The sequence below is a fragment of the Drosophila subpulchrella genome, chromosome 2L (assembly GCF_014743375.2).
Source record: "Drosophila subpulchrella strain 33 F10 #4 breed RU33 chromosome 2L, RU_Dsub_v1.1 Primary Assembly, whole genome shotgun sequence".
NCBI lineage: Eukaryota > Metazoa > Arthropoda > Insecta > Diptera > Drosophilidae > Drosophila > Drosophila subpulchrella.
In genome coordinates this window covers 12199789-12215758 of record NC_050610.1, presented here as the reverse complement: position 1 = coordinate 12215758, position 15970 = coordinate 12199789, and the positions used below count along the sequence as shown (strand labels likewise).

At 40.1% G+C, this 15970-nt stretch overlaps 3 protein-coding genes across 3 annotated transcripts; 1 reads left to right on the top strand and 2 right to left on the bottom strand.

The window, feature by feature from the left end:
- Positions 1–1006: 1006 nt before the first annotated feature.
- Positions 1007–8651, top strand: LOC119546471. The gene is made up of 5 exons (XM_037852755.1): positions 1007–2305; positions 4979–5082; positions 5955–6071; positions 6134–6609; positions 6924–8651. The coding sequence occupies exons 2-5, from the start codon at positions 4981–4983 to the stop codon at positions 7321–7323; spliced, it is 1095 nt and encodes a 364-aa protein (XP_037708683.1). The 5' UTR covers positions 1007–2305; positions 4979–4980; the 3' UTR covers positions 7324–8651.
- A 372-nt stretch (positions 8652–9023) lies between these two features.
- Positions 9024–10513, bottom strand: LOC119546472 (protein farnesyltransferase/geranylgeranyltransferase type-1 subunit alpha). The gene is made up of 3 exons (XM_037852756.1): positions 10282–10513; positions 9846–10206; positions 9024–9680 (listed from the first exon to the last, which is right to left on the bottom strand). Exons 1-3 carry the CDS (start codon positions 10418–10420, stop codon positions 9179–9181), a joined length of 1002 nt encoding a protein of 333 aa, XP_037708684.1. The 5' UTR covers positions 10421–10513; the 3' UTR covers positions 9024–9178.
- A 650-nt stretch (positions 10514–11163) lies between these two features.
- On the bottom strand, positions 11164–15426 carry LOC119546441 (ionotropic receptor 25a). The gene is made up of 9 exons (XM_037852716.1): positions 15263–15426; positions 14564–14713; positions 14232–14507; positions 13666–14104; positions 13495–13609; positions 13178–13423; positions 12255–12847; positions 11671–12186; positions 11164–11610 (listed from the first exon to the last, which is right to left on the bottom strand). The coding sequence occupies exons 1-9, from the start codon at positions 15375–15377 to the stop codon at positions 11217–11219; spliced, it is 2844 nt and encodes a 947-aa protein (XP_037708644.1). The 5' UTR covers positions 15378–15426; the 3' UTR covers positions 11164–11216.
- Positions 15427–15970: the final 544 nt, after the last annotated feature.

The following is a 15970-nucleotide window of genomic DNA, read 5'->3' as shown; positions in this document are numbered from 1 at the left end:
GTTAAATTAAATTAGGGAAACATTAGTTTTTAATTATAATTACATACATATTTGCTATTACATTGAAGTTAAGAAATACATTTAATAAATTTAAAAGTGTAGCAAGTAGCATCAAGAGGTCCTTACAAAATGTTTTTTATATAAGTATTGCATACTTACTGGGGCCAATGTTTTTCTTTATTTTAAGGGAAGATACTTATATCTGCTAGCTTAAATGGTAAAATACAAGATAAATTATGTATTAAAGATAAAGTTGTTAAATTCTAAATAAATTCAATTATTTTTCAAAAATATTTTTTGTAGTATAAACGGAAATGCATTGATTATGGGCACCTTTTTTTCTGCAGATTACTTACATTTTTGCAAGTGCAACGGAGAGAGAGAAATGAGCGAATTAGAAAGGGTGAGAAATGGAGCTTAGAGCGCGAGAGCAAATTCACGAGGCGAAAAATGACGACGTCGCTGCCACGTTGCAGTTTCCTTCGTTCTCGAATTTGCAAGCGATGCACAGTGGTTTGGGTTGGCAAAACGATTAAAATCCTGTTTTAGCTTAGAGATATTTTTTCAATTGTATAATATACTGTTAAAACACACAAGTATTAAAAAATATATTCTTTACTACGTATAAGCAAAAAGTAAATTTGTAAATTTCGGAAACAGAACATATATATAGGCATCAACAAATTGTAAAAAAATTGTAAAATGTTGGAAAAAGATCTTCTTATTTTCTAAAAAATCCAACTGTTATGATTTAAATTAGTAGAATAAATTATATCAGGCATAAGAATTTTATGCTTACATATTTTTGTTAATAGAAATTCTAATATTATATAATATAACATTATAATAAATAATGTCGAGACCTCTCTAGAACCTTGAAATTATTGCAGATATTAGCCCACTGTAGGTCAGCGACAGCAACAGCAACATCTGCTTCTGCTGCTGTTGCTGCTGCTGCTGCTGCGGAGCTTTCATAGCTGCTGCTCCTTGCTGCTCCGAAATCAGTTCGTTGTCGTCAGTCAGTCAGTTCAGTTCGGTTTTTCGCAGTGGACATCAAGGCAGAAGAACCAACTCAGCCCGAGGAGAATCGAATCCATCCAAGGCAACAGCAAGCAGTCCAAGTCCAGGCACAGTTGATGCCAAAAGTTCCCAGGCCACCAGACGCAATCCAATTATTCGAACTCAAATTCGATTCCACTGTGCGTGTGTACCGTTGTGGGTGCGTGTGTCGGGGTGTGTGTGTGCGTGAGTGTCCTTGGTTGTGTGTGGCCAAAAGAAACCAGAAACCAAAAAAAAGGATTAGAAAATACTGAACTGATGTAAATCAAAACTGAGGATTCGATTTAGCAATCCACACAGGACGAGAGGAAGCTGAAATCAGGACAGCCCACAGAGGAAAATCAATTTTCTGTTAAAATACACAAATTGCAACGAATAGACGCGTCTCGAAGAGCGAATCACCGAGAATAATAATCGGTTGCAAAACTCCAAAGCCGACCCCCTTTTTCCCGCCGCCCCCCCTTCGCAAAACGCCATGCACACACACTCACGCGCGTAGCACACACACACACACACGCCACACCACACACACACCGAGAATCGCCTGGACGTTAACGGTAAAAAGCGAAAAGAGACGCCGCCTGGTTAGGCCATCAGTGGTGGAGGTGCAACGGGGGCTAAAGGCGAGGAGCAAAGAGGAGCACCAAAAAGTGAGGAGCACTGCGGAGAACTAACTGTGAACTCAGAGGCGCAGGCAGCCCACAACAGTCGCGTCCATCGAGTTAGGCCCACTCCATAAATCAATCGACAGAAAAATCAATCACAGCCTGCCGACATCTCCATTCAAAAAAGGCCTAACCAAAAGAAGCAGCAAGAAGAAATCGAAAAAAGAACTTCCAGAATTTCCAACAAAAAAAAACAAAACTATCAACTAAACAGCCTAATAATAATAACTAAATTTTTCTAATAAAGACATCTGTGATTTGCATATAAAAAAAACTTAAATTTATAAACAACAATTATTTTCATACTGCACTTTTTCAAAACCAACAAATAACTGAAAAAAAAAAAAACCAAATTAATTTTATAAATTTCCAAACATAAATCACAAATAATTTGGTGAGCGTATAAAATAAATATAAATATATATCGCACACGCAAAGCTGACACGCCTCAAGGATAAAGTCGAAAAAGCCGCAAAAGCAAAAGCAGCAGCAGCACAACCACCAAAAAGCAAAAGCAGAAGCCGCACCACCAGCCAAGGCAGCCTCAAATTCACACAAGGTCAACGGAATTAATATTTTTTGTAAGTGCACTTCATAAGGAAAACATTGTGGGGATTTTTGTGGGGGAATGTGCCCTAACCCCCCATTGCACATTTTCCTGGTATGCTATCTGATTTTTTCATTTTAATTGAGAACATGTCGCTAACTTTTCTGTGCGCCATTCCTGAAAATGCACATGTGCATGTCAATTAGCGTAGATGCGCCCCAAGAAATCGCATCTGTGATCAGCCGGCAAGGGTTTATAGATTATAGTTTTTTGATGGGATTACCCCCTGTCGTATCATTAATTAAAATGCAAATATCTAGGTTGTGAAATGTATAAACCCTGTGAGATAATTCTAACATTTATTTTATTACTAGGATAAATAGGACTATCAGTACACTCTCCTGTTTTTATAGGTATATAATAAACTTTACCCATCTACATAAATCCAATACTTAATATTTTACCTCCCATTGATCCTTACATTTCGCAGGATTGTATCTCATATAATTTTATTTACGTACAGTTTCTTCTAATCCCTTTACTTCTTATGCTATATTTTTCTATTACTTCTTCTAACCTATTTTTAACTGAATACCTTCCAATTTATTCAGAGAATCTTCAGGTTATCCTCTTCTTGCCTTATTTTTCGATCCCCCTTTGGTTGCAAATTCCTTATTGGCAAAAATGTGCCAAGTACACACATATTCATCCCCGCTCCTTTCACTTTCGGGGCGGTTCACCCAGATTCTGATGCCATACCATCCGGATTTTGGGAAGGCCAACTCATGACCAATTCATGATGCCCTTCCGGCCAGGGTATTAAAATTTAACGCATCGCAGCTATATGGCAACTCAATAATTAGGCCGAAAAGAAAATGCAAACGTAGCCGAAATAAATTGGCTGACAAGTGCGATAGCATGCCACAGGTAAAGGAGCAGGCGTGGGCGGAGGTACGTGGGGTAGGCCGTACTACTTATAGACAGGAAAGGGCTCGGGATTTGGACTGCGAATACGAATACGACTGGGAATTTCTTGGGGCGATGTCGGCACCTGCGGTGTCGCGTCTACTTTTCGAACCCCGCGGTGGTGTCGCTGGGAAATGTCAACGGTATTTTTATCCCTAACATCAACAAAAACTGTCATGTTAGACCCATCATTCTAAGGCACCCACCTTGCTTCACTATTTTTTGTGGTGCAACTCGGAAAGTTTACAAAGGAAAATATTATTAGTTGAACTTCAATCGCTTGGGCCACCAGTTTTTATAGAACTTCAAGGATTTAAATTGAATAAATTACACTAAGTAAAGGGTAAACATTTTTAAATCGACAGAGAGCTTGGAATAAAAATGTACTAGAACATATTTTGAGAGAACCAATCATCTTGTTTTAGTAACTCTTAAGTTTTGTATTTTAAGCGAATAAGAAATGTATATTGAAACTATTTTGTATCATACTTTAAGATCCTTTAAGAGTGATTTTCCTGTATCATCTTAGGGTTCTTTTTTTTCTATGAACGAGGAATGCTGTTGTCAACAGGAATGGCAAATGCTCAAGTCTGATATTGATTTTGCTAAGAGACACAAGTGTTTAGCACCGTCTGAGCCGACTCAGACGTGATGTGGATACGTGGCATATCTTGGCCAGTAGTCTAGTCCTCGTACTCCTCCATTGTCACGCCCTGAATCCTTATCCTCCCACCTTGGGCTACGTACGTACAACATGACTAATACTAATTCCAGCCAGCATGTGCCCCATTACCACATTCGTTTTGGGCACACAAATAACTGCAATAAATAGTCATAGTAACCCTTGGGGGATGGGAACTTACTGCAGAGGAGGAGTGCCACATGCCATTTACCAGTGAAGGATAATGATATTTGGCGCATTCGTCAATCAATCACAACGGCCATCAATCTTGCGATAAAAACAAGAAAACACAAATTAAGTTGCAAATATGTATTCCGGAACTAACAAAAAAAAAAATGTGTGTACAGAAAAGTTTTTATCATAACAGATTAAGATATTAGTTCGAAATTCAAAACTTTCAGATCAGATTAATTACTATAAGTTTTATAAATTGCTATTGTTAGTTCAGAGCTCAGTAATTAAAGTAGTCGCTTAATATTTAAGAATGTTGAACAAGCTTTTCCAATATCACCTTAAATATTTATAAAGTTGAACCTTTTTAAAGCCCATCAAAAAACAAATAACTGTAGTCCAATCATGCCATCAACTAATGACAGTAATTGATCAAAATTTTAGTTAATCGAATCAAATTGATTATTGGGCAAATTTTGATGGCGATTACCTGTTTTGGCATTGCACTTTCCTGCTAATTTGGCTCAATTGCCGATGTCCTTCCTATGCACAACCAATTTGAATGGCTAAGTAGCTAGGGGCCATGGCATTCGATGGATATGGAAAGCCAATCCATATTCCGTCGAACCATTTGCGGCTGAGCATCCTCAACATCCGGACGTGTGTGCCCCGGTTTTCTTGGGACTCCCACTCTTGTGACTCTTGCTTTTCCAACTTTTCCATTGTTGAGCTTTGGCCTTGAAAGAGGCACAAACGTGAGACCTTGATGGACGTATAGGGACTCAAAATACACAATACACACATTACCGAGAGAAACATTTGCCCATACATACGTGAAGGTAATTGGACATTACACAAAAGGTTAACCTGGCTTTATTTTCGTTACAGAAATGGAAATCATTCCTGAAGGTAAACACTTTCGTTTGGTGCATGAATCAGAGCTTCCAGAAATTTTGGTAACTTTAGAGCGCTTTCTGCCGGAATCATTAAAGGTGCGTATAAAAAATGCTAACACTACTTGGTTTATATTTTTTTTGCATCTTTATTTCCCCTGAACGTTGTATCCCCGACTTGGCACCAAGATATTCCACAGTTGCCACGCCCAATTCTCTCAGATAATCTACCAACAATTACCTGTAGTTTGGGTAGAAAGAGGGTTTTTTTTATTCAGAAGGCGTTGTAAATTCCGAGACCGAGACCACAAGTCATGCAATCCCAAACCCTCAAAGCCGGGCTCGCATTTTTTTTGTTGACCTGTTTTCACTGTTTACACTTGTATTTTTGTTCAATTTTTAATGCCATTCCGCCCCGAACATCACGTGCTTTTGTACTTTTGTTGGCTATATCTATGGCTTGGCACCGGCCTCAAGGATTTGGCCACCACTGGAGTTTTTCGATTTTTAGCGAGCAACTTTTTTCCGGGGCGGTTACCAACAGCTCTGGGAATGCGATGCCAACTGCTGGAAAAAGCTTTTGTAATTGTTTAATATGGGGAGTTCTTAAAGAAGTAAACTTAAGTAAACTAACTTAAATAATGCATTTTATATTTATTCGATTTAAACGCTTACTTTTTTTTACAAATACATAATTAATATCTTATCTCTTGCTGTGTGTAAACTATAATTCTACTTCTAATAACCTACCAGATAAAATACAAATGATCTTAACACAACTACCTACTAAACTACAAGAATCGGAACGTAAACCGTTTGAAATAAATACAATCCTAGTTAAAATGTACTTCCCTTCTATTTTCAGTTTCATCACATCATAATATCGTACCAGGATTTTAAGTTTTATGTTGCTAAAGATTAAATATAAACTAAACTTTTAATAAACTCCATTACATTCATTTCTCTTACAGTTTCATCAAACCATAAAAACGTACCTGAATGATCGTATTTGGGATTTTAAGTTTTATGTTGCTAAAGATTGGCCCGAAAAACCGATAATTCTCCATTTTCCAGGATGCACGCTTGCGGTGAGTTAAGAATTTATAAGGTATATTATACAGACTGAAATTAATTTGAAATATTTTCTCAGCCGCACAACAATATATACCAAACTCTTGGCATATTTTGTCCATCCGCACACATCGAGCATGTCGATATGATGCGCACCGAAGATGTACTTATAGATTGGCAGAAGCCTATGTACCTGAATTTTACGCACATCGCCATTATGAATCGCCTGGATGACTTCTACTCCAAGTTCGGTGTGATGGAACGACTCAGTGGTGATATCTACGTGTGCAACAAGCTGAACACCGACTTGGAGCTGGAGCCGCTGCCGGAGGATGCGGAGATGCGTCTGCTGAACCTGGACAACGTGCAGGGCATCCATGATCTATATCCTGCCAACGAAATCGAGTGCGTCCAGCTGTTTGACATCCTCGTGCGCAAGCTCCCTGGCTTGGGCATCTTTCGCAAGGAAACCGGAGAACTAGCGGCCTGGATGGTCCACTCATATTACGGCGCCATGTTCTCAATGCAAACACGTCCAGACTTCAGGCGCATGGGGTTAGTAGGGCTACGATGAAGGGGGTGTTTCAGAATTCTAAGCTAAAAACCTATCTTAAGGCTCAGACTTCTCCAAACTTTCAAAGCCTAGTAAAACATTCAAAACATAGGAAGTGTTTTAAAAACAAATTTTTTAAATTTTACAAATCCAAAAAGAAGGGATTTGAGAAAAAAAAATACTTGAAACTATAAATTTCGACATAATTATCGTTTTTGAGTTATTCCGAATATATTCAGATCTTTTTAGCTTAAAAATTGGAGGAGAGCCTTAAACCATTGATTTCCTTGTTCTAAAATATATTTTTACCCCACAGCTATGGAATCCGTCTGGCCAAGTCGCTGACCCAACTGGTGATCGAGCGCGGCTACACGCCCTTCGTTGTGATACGTCCTGGGAACGATGCGTCCCGCAGTCTGTACACTAAGCTGGGCTACGAGAAGGCCTTCGAGACGTGCCGGGTGCGGATGACACCGGATTGCTACGAGGACAGCACCGTGGGAACCATCGGCAACACGTCCTACGGAAAGTTTCCGCCGCTGCCGCAGGGCGAGTGCGTGGTGGTGACCAAGATGCGGCGCAAACATGTGCCCGGCGAGAGCCAGACGGTGGACGAGGGCATCGAGGATATGTTGGCTGAAAAATGTGATATCAGCGGCGACGAGGCGAGGGAGCGCAAGACCACGACCGACGAGGGCATCGGGGAGGACAAGTAGGCCAGGCTGGGTTAGGGATGGCAGTTACGAGATACCAGATCGATCGGAGCGCTACGCCTACGCTAAACTTATGCTTAAAGCTGTAAGCACCTTTTAGGACTCTTTAGGACAGACAGGACATGGCACACATCAAGTGGCGTTGATTTTTTAAACAATATAATATTAACGAGAAAATGTAAACCAAGAAATTGTACGAGTATATTTATAGATGGTATATGAAGCTTCCTCCACACAGAAACGCGGCGTCGTCGATCGGAGTACGCGAATTTTCGGCCAGAATCAAGGGATTTATTTTATATGGGTATTGATTAGGATTCGATGACAAGAACTAAACATTAACTGAGGGGGATTTAATCGATCAAGAATGCGCGCTGAGGTCAGACATTTTAAACGGGAACCGATTACAGAGAGAATTTTTAATTTTTTGCTAAAAATGCTTTTACAAAAATGAACTCCATGAACGAACAAGAAACACAAACAGAATGGCTCACAGAAAAAAAGATATGAAGAGCGCATCAATTTATTAAAACTATTATATATATTAACTCTATATATCAAATTGTTAAACGAACTAAACAAACAACACACACAAACTACTTCTCTCTTCTGGCTCTCCACGCAAAATCTCTCAATCTCAACAGGATAACAATCTCGAATCAACGGTCTTTGCTACCGAAAACCAAACAAATCTCTCGCTTGGGCCATGGAACAGAGCTTTGCACACTTTCCTCTTTTTAACGAAACCGTTTCAGAATACTACATATATATTTTTCAAATAATATTGAATACTTTCGATGACCCAAACGAAGTGCTTTGATTTTAAATGGTCTTGTACCAACTAAATTTGGATTTATAGGCTTTTTTCAAATTTATATATATACCCAAATCCAAAAAAGAAGAAGAATACGAAACGAAGCGAAAACCAAACAAAAATACAAAATAAATATATATTTTATTATTACGAAATTTTATCAAACTATGCAAACGAGTACTCAATGATTTTGCTCCTATTTAGCTGAACTAAAAACCGAAACAAAATAAAAAACACGCCAAAGATGTCTTCTGCTTCATTTTAAGTACATGCTCCCGATTCCCAATTCCCCACTCCTCCCACATAGATGATTTTGATCCAGATCGTAGTCATCTTTGGAGGTTTTCTATTATAAAACTGCAAAAACAGAATCTCAATATATATGCAAGAAAATCAAATTTAATGAAAAAGTTATATATTACAACTGCTATATTGTATGTACTCGAACTAAAAACAAATGAGAAAACAAAAAACTAAAAGAAGCAAATTTAAATAAATAACAATATTGAGAACAGCACACTGAGGGTTCTTCCGGTCTCTGACGAAAAAGATAACGATTACTAAGATAACTAAAGGGAAAAAGGTTTCTACTCCAGAAAAGCCATTTACATTAAAATATTTGCTACGCTTCTCACATTTCTGTCCAAATATTCCCACATCTATTTGCACACAAAACAGAAGCTCTTCCTAAAACCTAGCATTAAAAGCATTAAATTACTTCAATCATTTACGAGCTCACTTTAACCGCTGAATGGCCTCAGCTGGCGTACACACTGCGCTAAAATTATCTGCTCATTGTTAATGAAATTTACGTGTACAAACACAACGGCTCACTTAGATAAACAATGTGGGACAGATGCCGCAAACAAAAAAGACAGGCCGGCCATGATGACATGTGGCAATGACTAGGTTGCGCTTTGCAACATTCTAGACAATCGCTTGACTGGTAAATTTAATTTTATTTATGTATAAAGAAGGCCTAAGTACGTCGTATGTGGTTTAAAACTAAGCAAAAAAGAATTTCGGACCTGGATTCTACTGCAGCTACTGCTCCTCCTCCTGAACTTTGCTTAGCTGGTTCTTTAGGTGGTTGGCCACATACTGCCAGTACTTTCGACGAATCACATCGTGCTTGCTGGCCATGTCCTCGCACAGGCCGTAGACCTTACGGGCCAGCTGTTCGTTATCGCTGGCCTTCAATTGGAGTGCCTGTTCCTGGTACAGATCGATGAGGAAGGCCAGCAGATAGGGCGATCGGTTGCCGGCCTGGTAGAGCTCCTCGACGAACGCCACCACCTCTGGGTAGCTGTTCAGTCGTGCATTTCCACTGTCGCCCTGTCGCATCACACCCACCAGGTAGTTCCAGGCACTCTCGTTGTTCTTGATAATCCGAATGCGATTCATCGTGTACGACAGTTCGCGCTGAATCAGATCCGGTGTGAAGCCCAAGTGCTTGATCACGAAGAAGCGCTGGTTCCAGGCGGAATTGTTGCGCTGATCCTCGCAAATTAGGCGATCCACAAAGTTCAGCTCGTCGTCGTAGAGTCTAAAAGTATATTAGGAAGAATTTCGTTAAAACAAACAAGACAAGTAAAGAAATACCTCTTATAAATAGATTAAATGCTTGCTTATTTCCTAATAATAAGAAGATCTTTAAACATATATCATGGTACAACTTATAGGGAATGTAACCCCCTAACTCCCCACTCACTTGAAGCTGCGAATGGCCCACTGGCGATGCTGCCAGGCGTGGTAGTTCTTGGCATCGCCATCGTTGACCAGGGCGTTCTCCGTGAGCTCCAGCTCGTTGCTGGGATCGTTGAGCATCTCGACGATGACGCGTCGGTGGTGCCACACCTGGTAGTTCTTCGAGTTCTGGCCAATCACCTCGCTTAGATAGTCCAGTTCCGCGTTCAGATCGGCCTTCAGTTCGCGCAGGATGTCGCGTCTGTACTGCCAAACCGTGTAGTTGGCCGGATTAAGACGCAGTGCATCCGTGGTGAGGTCCAGGGCGCGCTGGCTCTTCTCGCCGCGTGCAATTACGGCCCGCATATAGTCGAAAACCTCGCGAACTGCGGGGATTGGATATATGGTTATAACAATCAGACATAGTTACTTCCATAGATAAAGCCGCCTGCATTACTCACACTTTTGGCTGTAGGCAATGGATACCACCGGATTGGGGCCGTCGTCCTGGGCGAGGGGCTCCACATCCTTCCAGTCGGAACGTTCGCTGTACGGCACCCAATCGGTGCCCAGGTATTCCTCATCCGAACTGTCCCCCATCGCGGTTAATTGAAAACAAAACTGTTGGGCGTGGATGAAGGTGGAATTTTATGTTGATTTCTTGGGCAGTGGGGAAACCAGGGCTGGCAACGTCAGTGTTGTGATGTATAGCAGTGTTGGAAAATTCGAATGTTGAATTTTAATACTAAACTAATTTAGTATTAATTATACCAAATAACACACTTTTTAACGCTTTCTCAGATATTCAAATTTAAAAACCATTAAATGTATGTTAATATTAGATTTGTAATATAATCTCAAGGAACACGCTGAACAATTATAGTTTTTGTACATTTTTGTATCATTATTATTTTGTATTTATAACTTAGGATTCTGCCTAACCGTATTTCTATTTATTTGTACATGATTTTGTATTTTCGCTATAAATGCAAAAAAGTTTTTACTTCAGTTACTCGAAAATTCCTATATGCTTTGTTTTTCGGAAGCGATGAGAATAAATAATAGGAATATTCAATTCAAAAACCGTTTTAGAATTCCTCCAAGAAATAAAAATAAGTGGAAATGAAAGTTATTACTTTCAACATTGAAATAAAAGATATAATATTTTACATTTATATAATCATAACCATATCAACACCGCATTTGCTTAAGGTTTTTCCAAAATTTTAAGACTACATTTGTAAAAGGCAAATTAAAAAGCTCCGTATCTTTGTTAAAACATTTATTACGATTTGAATAAAAGTGCACAAAGTGTCTGAAATACCTTAAAAACTAGACGTAGACATCCCAGTGCACGTTTTACTATAATATGCGATTGATTGCTATCAGAGTTATTCTAGAAACGTGGCTTAAATGTGGCCGGATACTGGTTAAAGCGCGGACGCAGTGCAGCATTGGATTTCTCGAACTTCTCGCCCGTATGGCCAAGAATAACCCCTTCGGCCATTTTGCCCGGCTGATCCTTGACATCCGATCGCTCCCCAGTGAACTCGGCCACGTCAATGATCCGGGGATTCTTGCGGTATCTATACCACCAGTACTCAAAGACCAGTGTAACGCAGGCCATGCCAATGCCCACAAAGATCACAATGAAGACGCCACCGATGTTCTGGATGGATATGCCATCCGATTGATCCTCGGGCTTCTCGCACTTGGCCTGAGCTTCGTCGTTCTTCCACCACTTCTCCTTGAGCTTCTCCAGCTGTCGTTTGTTAAGAAGGGTCAAGATTCTAAGAGGTAGTAAGAATAGGTATAATATTAAGGTATATTATTGCGTAACTTTTACTCACGCATTATTGAACTGATCCTTGAGATGTGACCCCTGCTGAACCGCAATAGCATAGGGCTTCCTGGAAAATTCCTCACCCACCACCTGGAGATCGCAGTTGGTCAACTGCAGGTAGCGAATATCGGTGGCATCACCCAGGAAGGCGAATCCTGTGGCAGCCGTTGAGTTCCGGACCCGAGCCACTGCCTCATCGAGCGTGGCTGGCAGAGCTGCCTCCTGCATGGCCTGCCACATCTTGGTGTATTTATCACTCACTGGATAATCCCAAACAGCCAGCTTGGAGCGCTCTAGAGGAGTCAGTGAGTCGTTCAGGGATAGATCCTTCCAAATCTCATAGAACATCTGCTCTATGTTGGCCATACGCTCGAAATATGTCATTGCCGAAGAACCATTCAATGGAGCATACAAGATCTTGTACTGTTTGGCCAAGTCATCCAAACTTTCAACAGGAGTATCCAAACGGGATACAGTCAAAAAGGCAGCCAAATTGGCCGTGTAAGAGGCAATAATGATGAAGCTTAGGGATATAAAAAATTGTTAATTAATTATAATACATGTTTATAGAAGGACAAAAAGAAAACCCACCCAAACAACCACCAAGTGGCAGCCACTAGACGTCCAGAGAGATTTTTAGGAGCTTCGCCACCTCCCTGAGGTGTCAAGGAAGTCATGCAGAACCAGAGGCACTCCTTAAGATTAAACTCCCGCTTCTCCTCATCATCCTTGTACTTTTCCCGATTATTCTGATAACTATATGGACTCCAGCGATCAAAGATCCACATGAGAAAGCTGGTGAAGAAGTAGGCAGCCAGGATACAAAGCCAGACATTTGTCTCCAAAACGGTGAGGAACTTGAAAAGCGAACTGGGAGAACTAGGTCGCTGCATCATGATGGTGATACCGACCAGATCGTAGTACGGAACTGTAAAATCTATCACAATCTCTCTTTCGGCCATGACAGACATGCTGCCAAGGCCAATATCCGCCTGCTTGTCTATCAACTTCTTAACAATGCCATTCCATTCGCCCTTTTCGTCCATGTTGCCAAACTTGCCGTCCTCTACCTCCTGAATTGTGTAATCAAAGTGAACGATCCCAGCAATCTCATCGATTAGATCTATGCAGTATCCTTTGTATCCCTTCGGAGCCGTCTCATCGCGCATTATAAAGGGAGCTTGCTGTAAAATAAAAAGGAATACTTTAATATTTAAGATACTTATACGGAAATTATTACGAAAAACTTGGATTATTATATTTACTTTGTTACTAAAACAACATACTCTGATATAATTATAAGTGATTTTACCTTTATTATAACGTTAAAAATGTATTACAAAACTGTCAAGCTCAAATATTAAGTTTGGACCAAAAAACGAGAAGCAAAACACAATAAAAACCTTTAAAATAAGCAAGGAAAAGAGCAAAGCTAGATGGAAATGTAAAAAGCCTATCTTATTTCTTTTAAACTACTCCTAAAACATTCGTTGTAAGCCCCTATCTTGACCCACCAAAACAGTAAAGATTCGATAGACCGTATCCGCAGTTAGGTTCCTCATCTGTTCCTCATCCTTGACGACCAGGGGTGAGTCCAGACCGGCTGTCCAGGTGCCAATCGATTTGCTGTTCACGGAACTGCCACCACGAATCTGCAGCACGTTTATGTCCATTTCGAACTTCATATAGCTGTAGCCGTTGAAGGGCTGTCCGGGTAGCGTGACGAGATCGAAGGTTCCGTAGGATGTCGGCTCGCTAATCTATGTAGTAAAAATAAATACATAGAAGTGAGTAATCAACCTCAATTTGTTGTACAGGTGGGTAAAGCAACCTTGGTGAAGTATTCCCGAAGATCCACGTTTCTCTGAGGTGTGTTACCACCTTGGAAATCATCACAATTAATGTACTCCATGTCCTTCGGCCAGGCGCCTGATTGTAACATTTCTCTGGAAATATAAATATAACTTAATAAAGAGTAAGGGTTATATATATATCACTTCACTTAATGGTAAGGAAACTCCTGAGAGCCAAGTCAAAGTAGAAAGCCGATGCCAACTGGGGCTCCTCGTTTAAATTATATGTGGTTCGTAGCAGTCCCAGGCGATCCCTATATTGTGTATACGCTATGGGCTTCATGAACATAATGGTTGCATTATCCCGCTGACTGCTAATCTCTCCTTCATTCTGAGTGATGGCATGCCAGGCAAAATTACGCTCGAAATACGCCGGCTTTACGGATTCCAGAACCAAGCGTATCGATTGCAGATTGCCCAGAATAAAGAAGTTATTTATGTCCAGATTCCTCAGCTTTTCGATCTGCTCTTCGCGCTCCCGTTTTCCATCCTTGGCTATGGCAATGATGACATGACGAGTTTGGATGTTCTGCAGCAGGGACTTGTACTTGTGATCCATTATGAAGGTGTCATCGTACAGAATGGCAGCTGGTCAAGATATAGAATTTATTTTCTGTTAGGTAATGTAACAATAATATGGTATATGAAGATTTCTAATAATCCATAATACTATACATATTTTTAAGGAACAGAAATAATTAGGAAATCCTCTTACCATTTGTAATATTGAGATGCCTCACTAAACTTCGTATAACCTCGGGAATGATATCTGCCGGCGGCATTACCTGCAGCAGATACTTTTGCTTTGCCTCGTCCAAATCGCGCCACTGCCTCAAATCCCCCTCCTGACCGTAGGAGGCACTAATGGTGGGCAATCCCAGGGCCTGAGTGAAACTTTTGACCGTTTCCGAGGCTATTCCCGATTTTGTGGTGTCCAGGATCAAATGGGGCGTCTGTTTCTTCTCAATACTTGTTGCGTACTTATTACAAACTAGGGAACGAATGAAATCAGAGAGAAATTCAGTGATAGTCCCAATCAAAACTCACTGGTTTCCAGTAGCACTTTAGCATCCGATTTGTTCGCCTCTACGGAATCCATTTGTACCGAGAGTCCATATCGGATGTTCTTCTTCAAGTAGGTAATCGCCACATCCACCGCCTTGGCCGCCGGTTCATTATCCACCTCGTTGATGAACACTATCCCAAAGGATCGCATTGTATAAGTTAAATTGCATTTGTCGAAAGCATTACGTGGCTTTGCGTTTGTTTGCTTGCCCTAGAACTCATTATGACTGGCACCACCCCATTAATCCACCCGACCAATATCTTTCTCCGCAGGTTTTATCTAATTAGTTTACTTAAAGTGCACTGAACGAAGAGTGCTTTTGAGTTTTTGGATGTATTTCAAAAATTCTTGGAGATATACTTGTTTAATTGAAGTAAAACCTGTCTTGCACCTTTCGTTTTGATCCATAGTCATACAAATTCTAAATTAAACTATTTAAATCTCTTACCTTAGCCAAACAAACATAATAACAGCATAATAAAATATATTTTACGATGAATACTCAGATCGTCTTTTGACGAATATGAAGATAATATAAACGTAGAAATATTCTTCTTTTTAGTAATATTAGAAAGTAGTCCAAGCGAACTTTTCAGATGTTAGGAACTAAGTCCATACTACCTAAATACTTATATCCCACACAATATTTCTTTATCCATATCGATCGACTCTCAACTTACACACATTGATGTTTTGAGTAGTTTGTGCAGCGATCTCCCAACTCAAGGTGCCTAATAAAAATAAAAGTCCAAGCAGCCAAACATTTTTGGAAGTTTTAAGGTCCACCACAATCATTTTGACTTTCACATAGGGGTTTTCAATTCAGGATTTCAGGAGTTGACCATTGACCGCACGGCACGAACAACAAAATACGACTGGGCAGGAAATTACGCTTTTAAAAAAGGATACAACCTACAGGGCCTCCGACAATTTCACTTTCAACACCGACAATGTGTGGACACATGGGTGTAACCTTGGTGATAATCAATTTGGTGGGTAATCGCCCACAAGCCCACAACACCATCACCCCAATCCCAAACTAAACATGAACACATATCCTAGTTCGATTGTTCGTGCTGGAACTGAAGCGTTAATTGGTGGCGGTTACGGAAAGAGCATTCTGTCGGTGGGGGAGTTATTATGAGGTATTGAGGAGCTTGTTATATTGTCAAATCAACATGAAATTATTATTGGAATCGGTGAAGGGGGAAGTCTGGAAATGGGGTTAGAACGGGTAATATTTGTGAGTTTTTGATTTGAAAACTGATAAATATTAGATAGTTGATATAATAAAAATAATAAAAAACTATAAGTTTCTTAATTAATTACCTGAATTTGATAGTACCCTTTCATTTTGATTAGTTCTGACTCACACTATTTCTAATCAA

Bases quoted from the DNA above. Each gene is read 5' to 3' on its own strand.
- LOC119546472 (XM_037852756.1), bottom strand. From the start codon at position 10,420: ATGGGGGACAGTTCGGATGAGGAATACCTGGGCACCGATTGGGTGCCG. The intron at 10,207-10,281 runs GTGAGTAATGCA...CAATCCCCGCAG, and splicing joins CATTGCCTACAGCCAAAAGT to TTCGCGAGGTTTTCGACTAT. The intron at 9,681-9,845 runs GTGAGTGGGGAG...ATATACTTTTAG, and splicing joins TGGGCCATTCGCAGCTTCAA to ACTCTACGACGACGAGCTGA.
- LOC119546471 (XM_037852755.1), top strand. From the start codon at position 4,981: ATGGAAATCATTCCTGAAGGTAAACACTTTCGTTTGGTGCATGAATCA. The intron at 5,083-5,954 runs GTGCGTATAAAA...TTTCTCTTACAG, and splicing joins TTCTGCCGGAATCATTAAAG to TTTCATCAAACCATAAAAAC. The intron at 6,610-6,923 runs GTTAGTAGGGCT...TTTACCCCACAG, and splicing joins CCAGACTTCAGGCGCATGGG to CTATGGAATCCGTCTGGCCA.
- LOC119546441 (XM_037852716.1), bottom strand. From the start codon at position 15,377: ATGATTGTGGTGGACCTTAAAACTTCCAAAAATGTTTGGCTGCTTGGA. The intron at 13,424-13,494 runs GTTGCTTTACCC...TTTACTACATAG, and splicing joins TTCGGGAATACTTCACCAAG to ATTAGCGAGCCGACATCCTA. The intron at 12,848-13,177 runs GTGGGTCAAGAT...TTTATTTTACAG, and splicing joins ATCGAATCTTTACTGTTTTG to CAAGCTCCCTTTATAATGCG.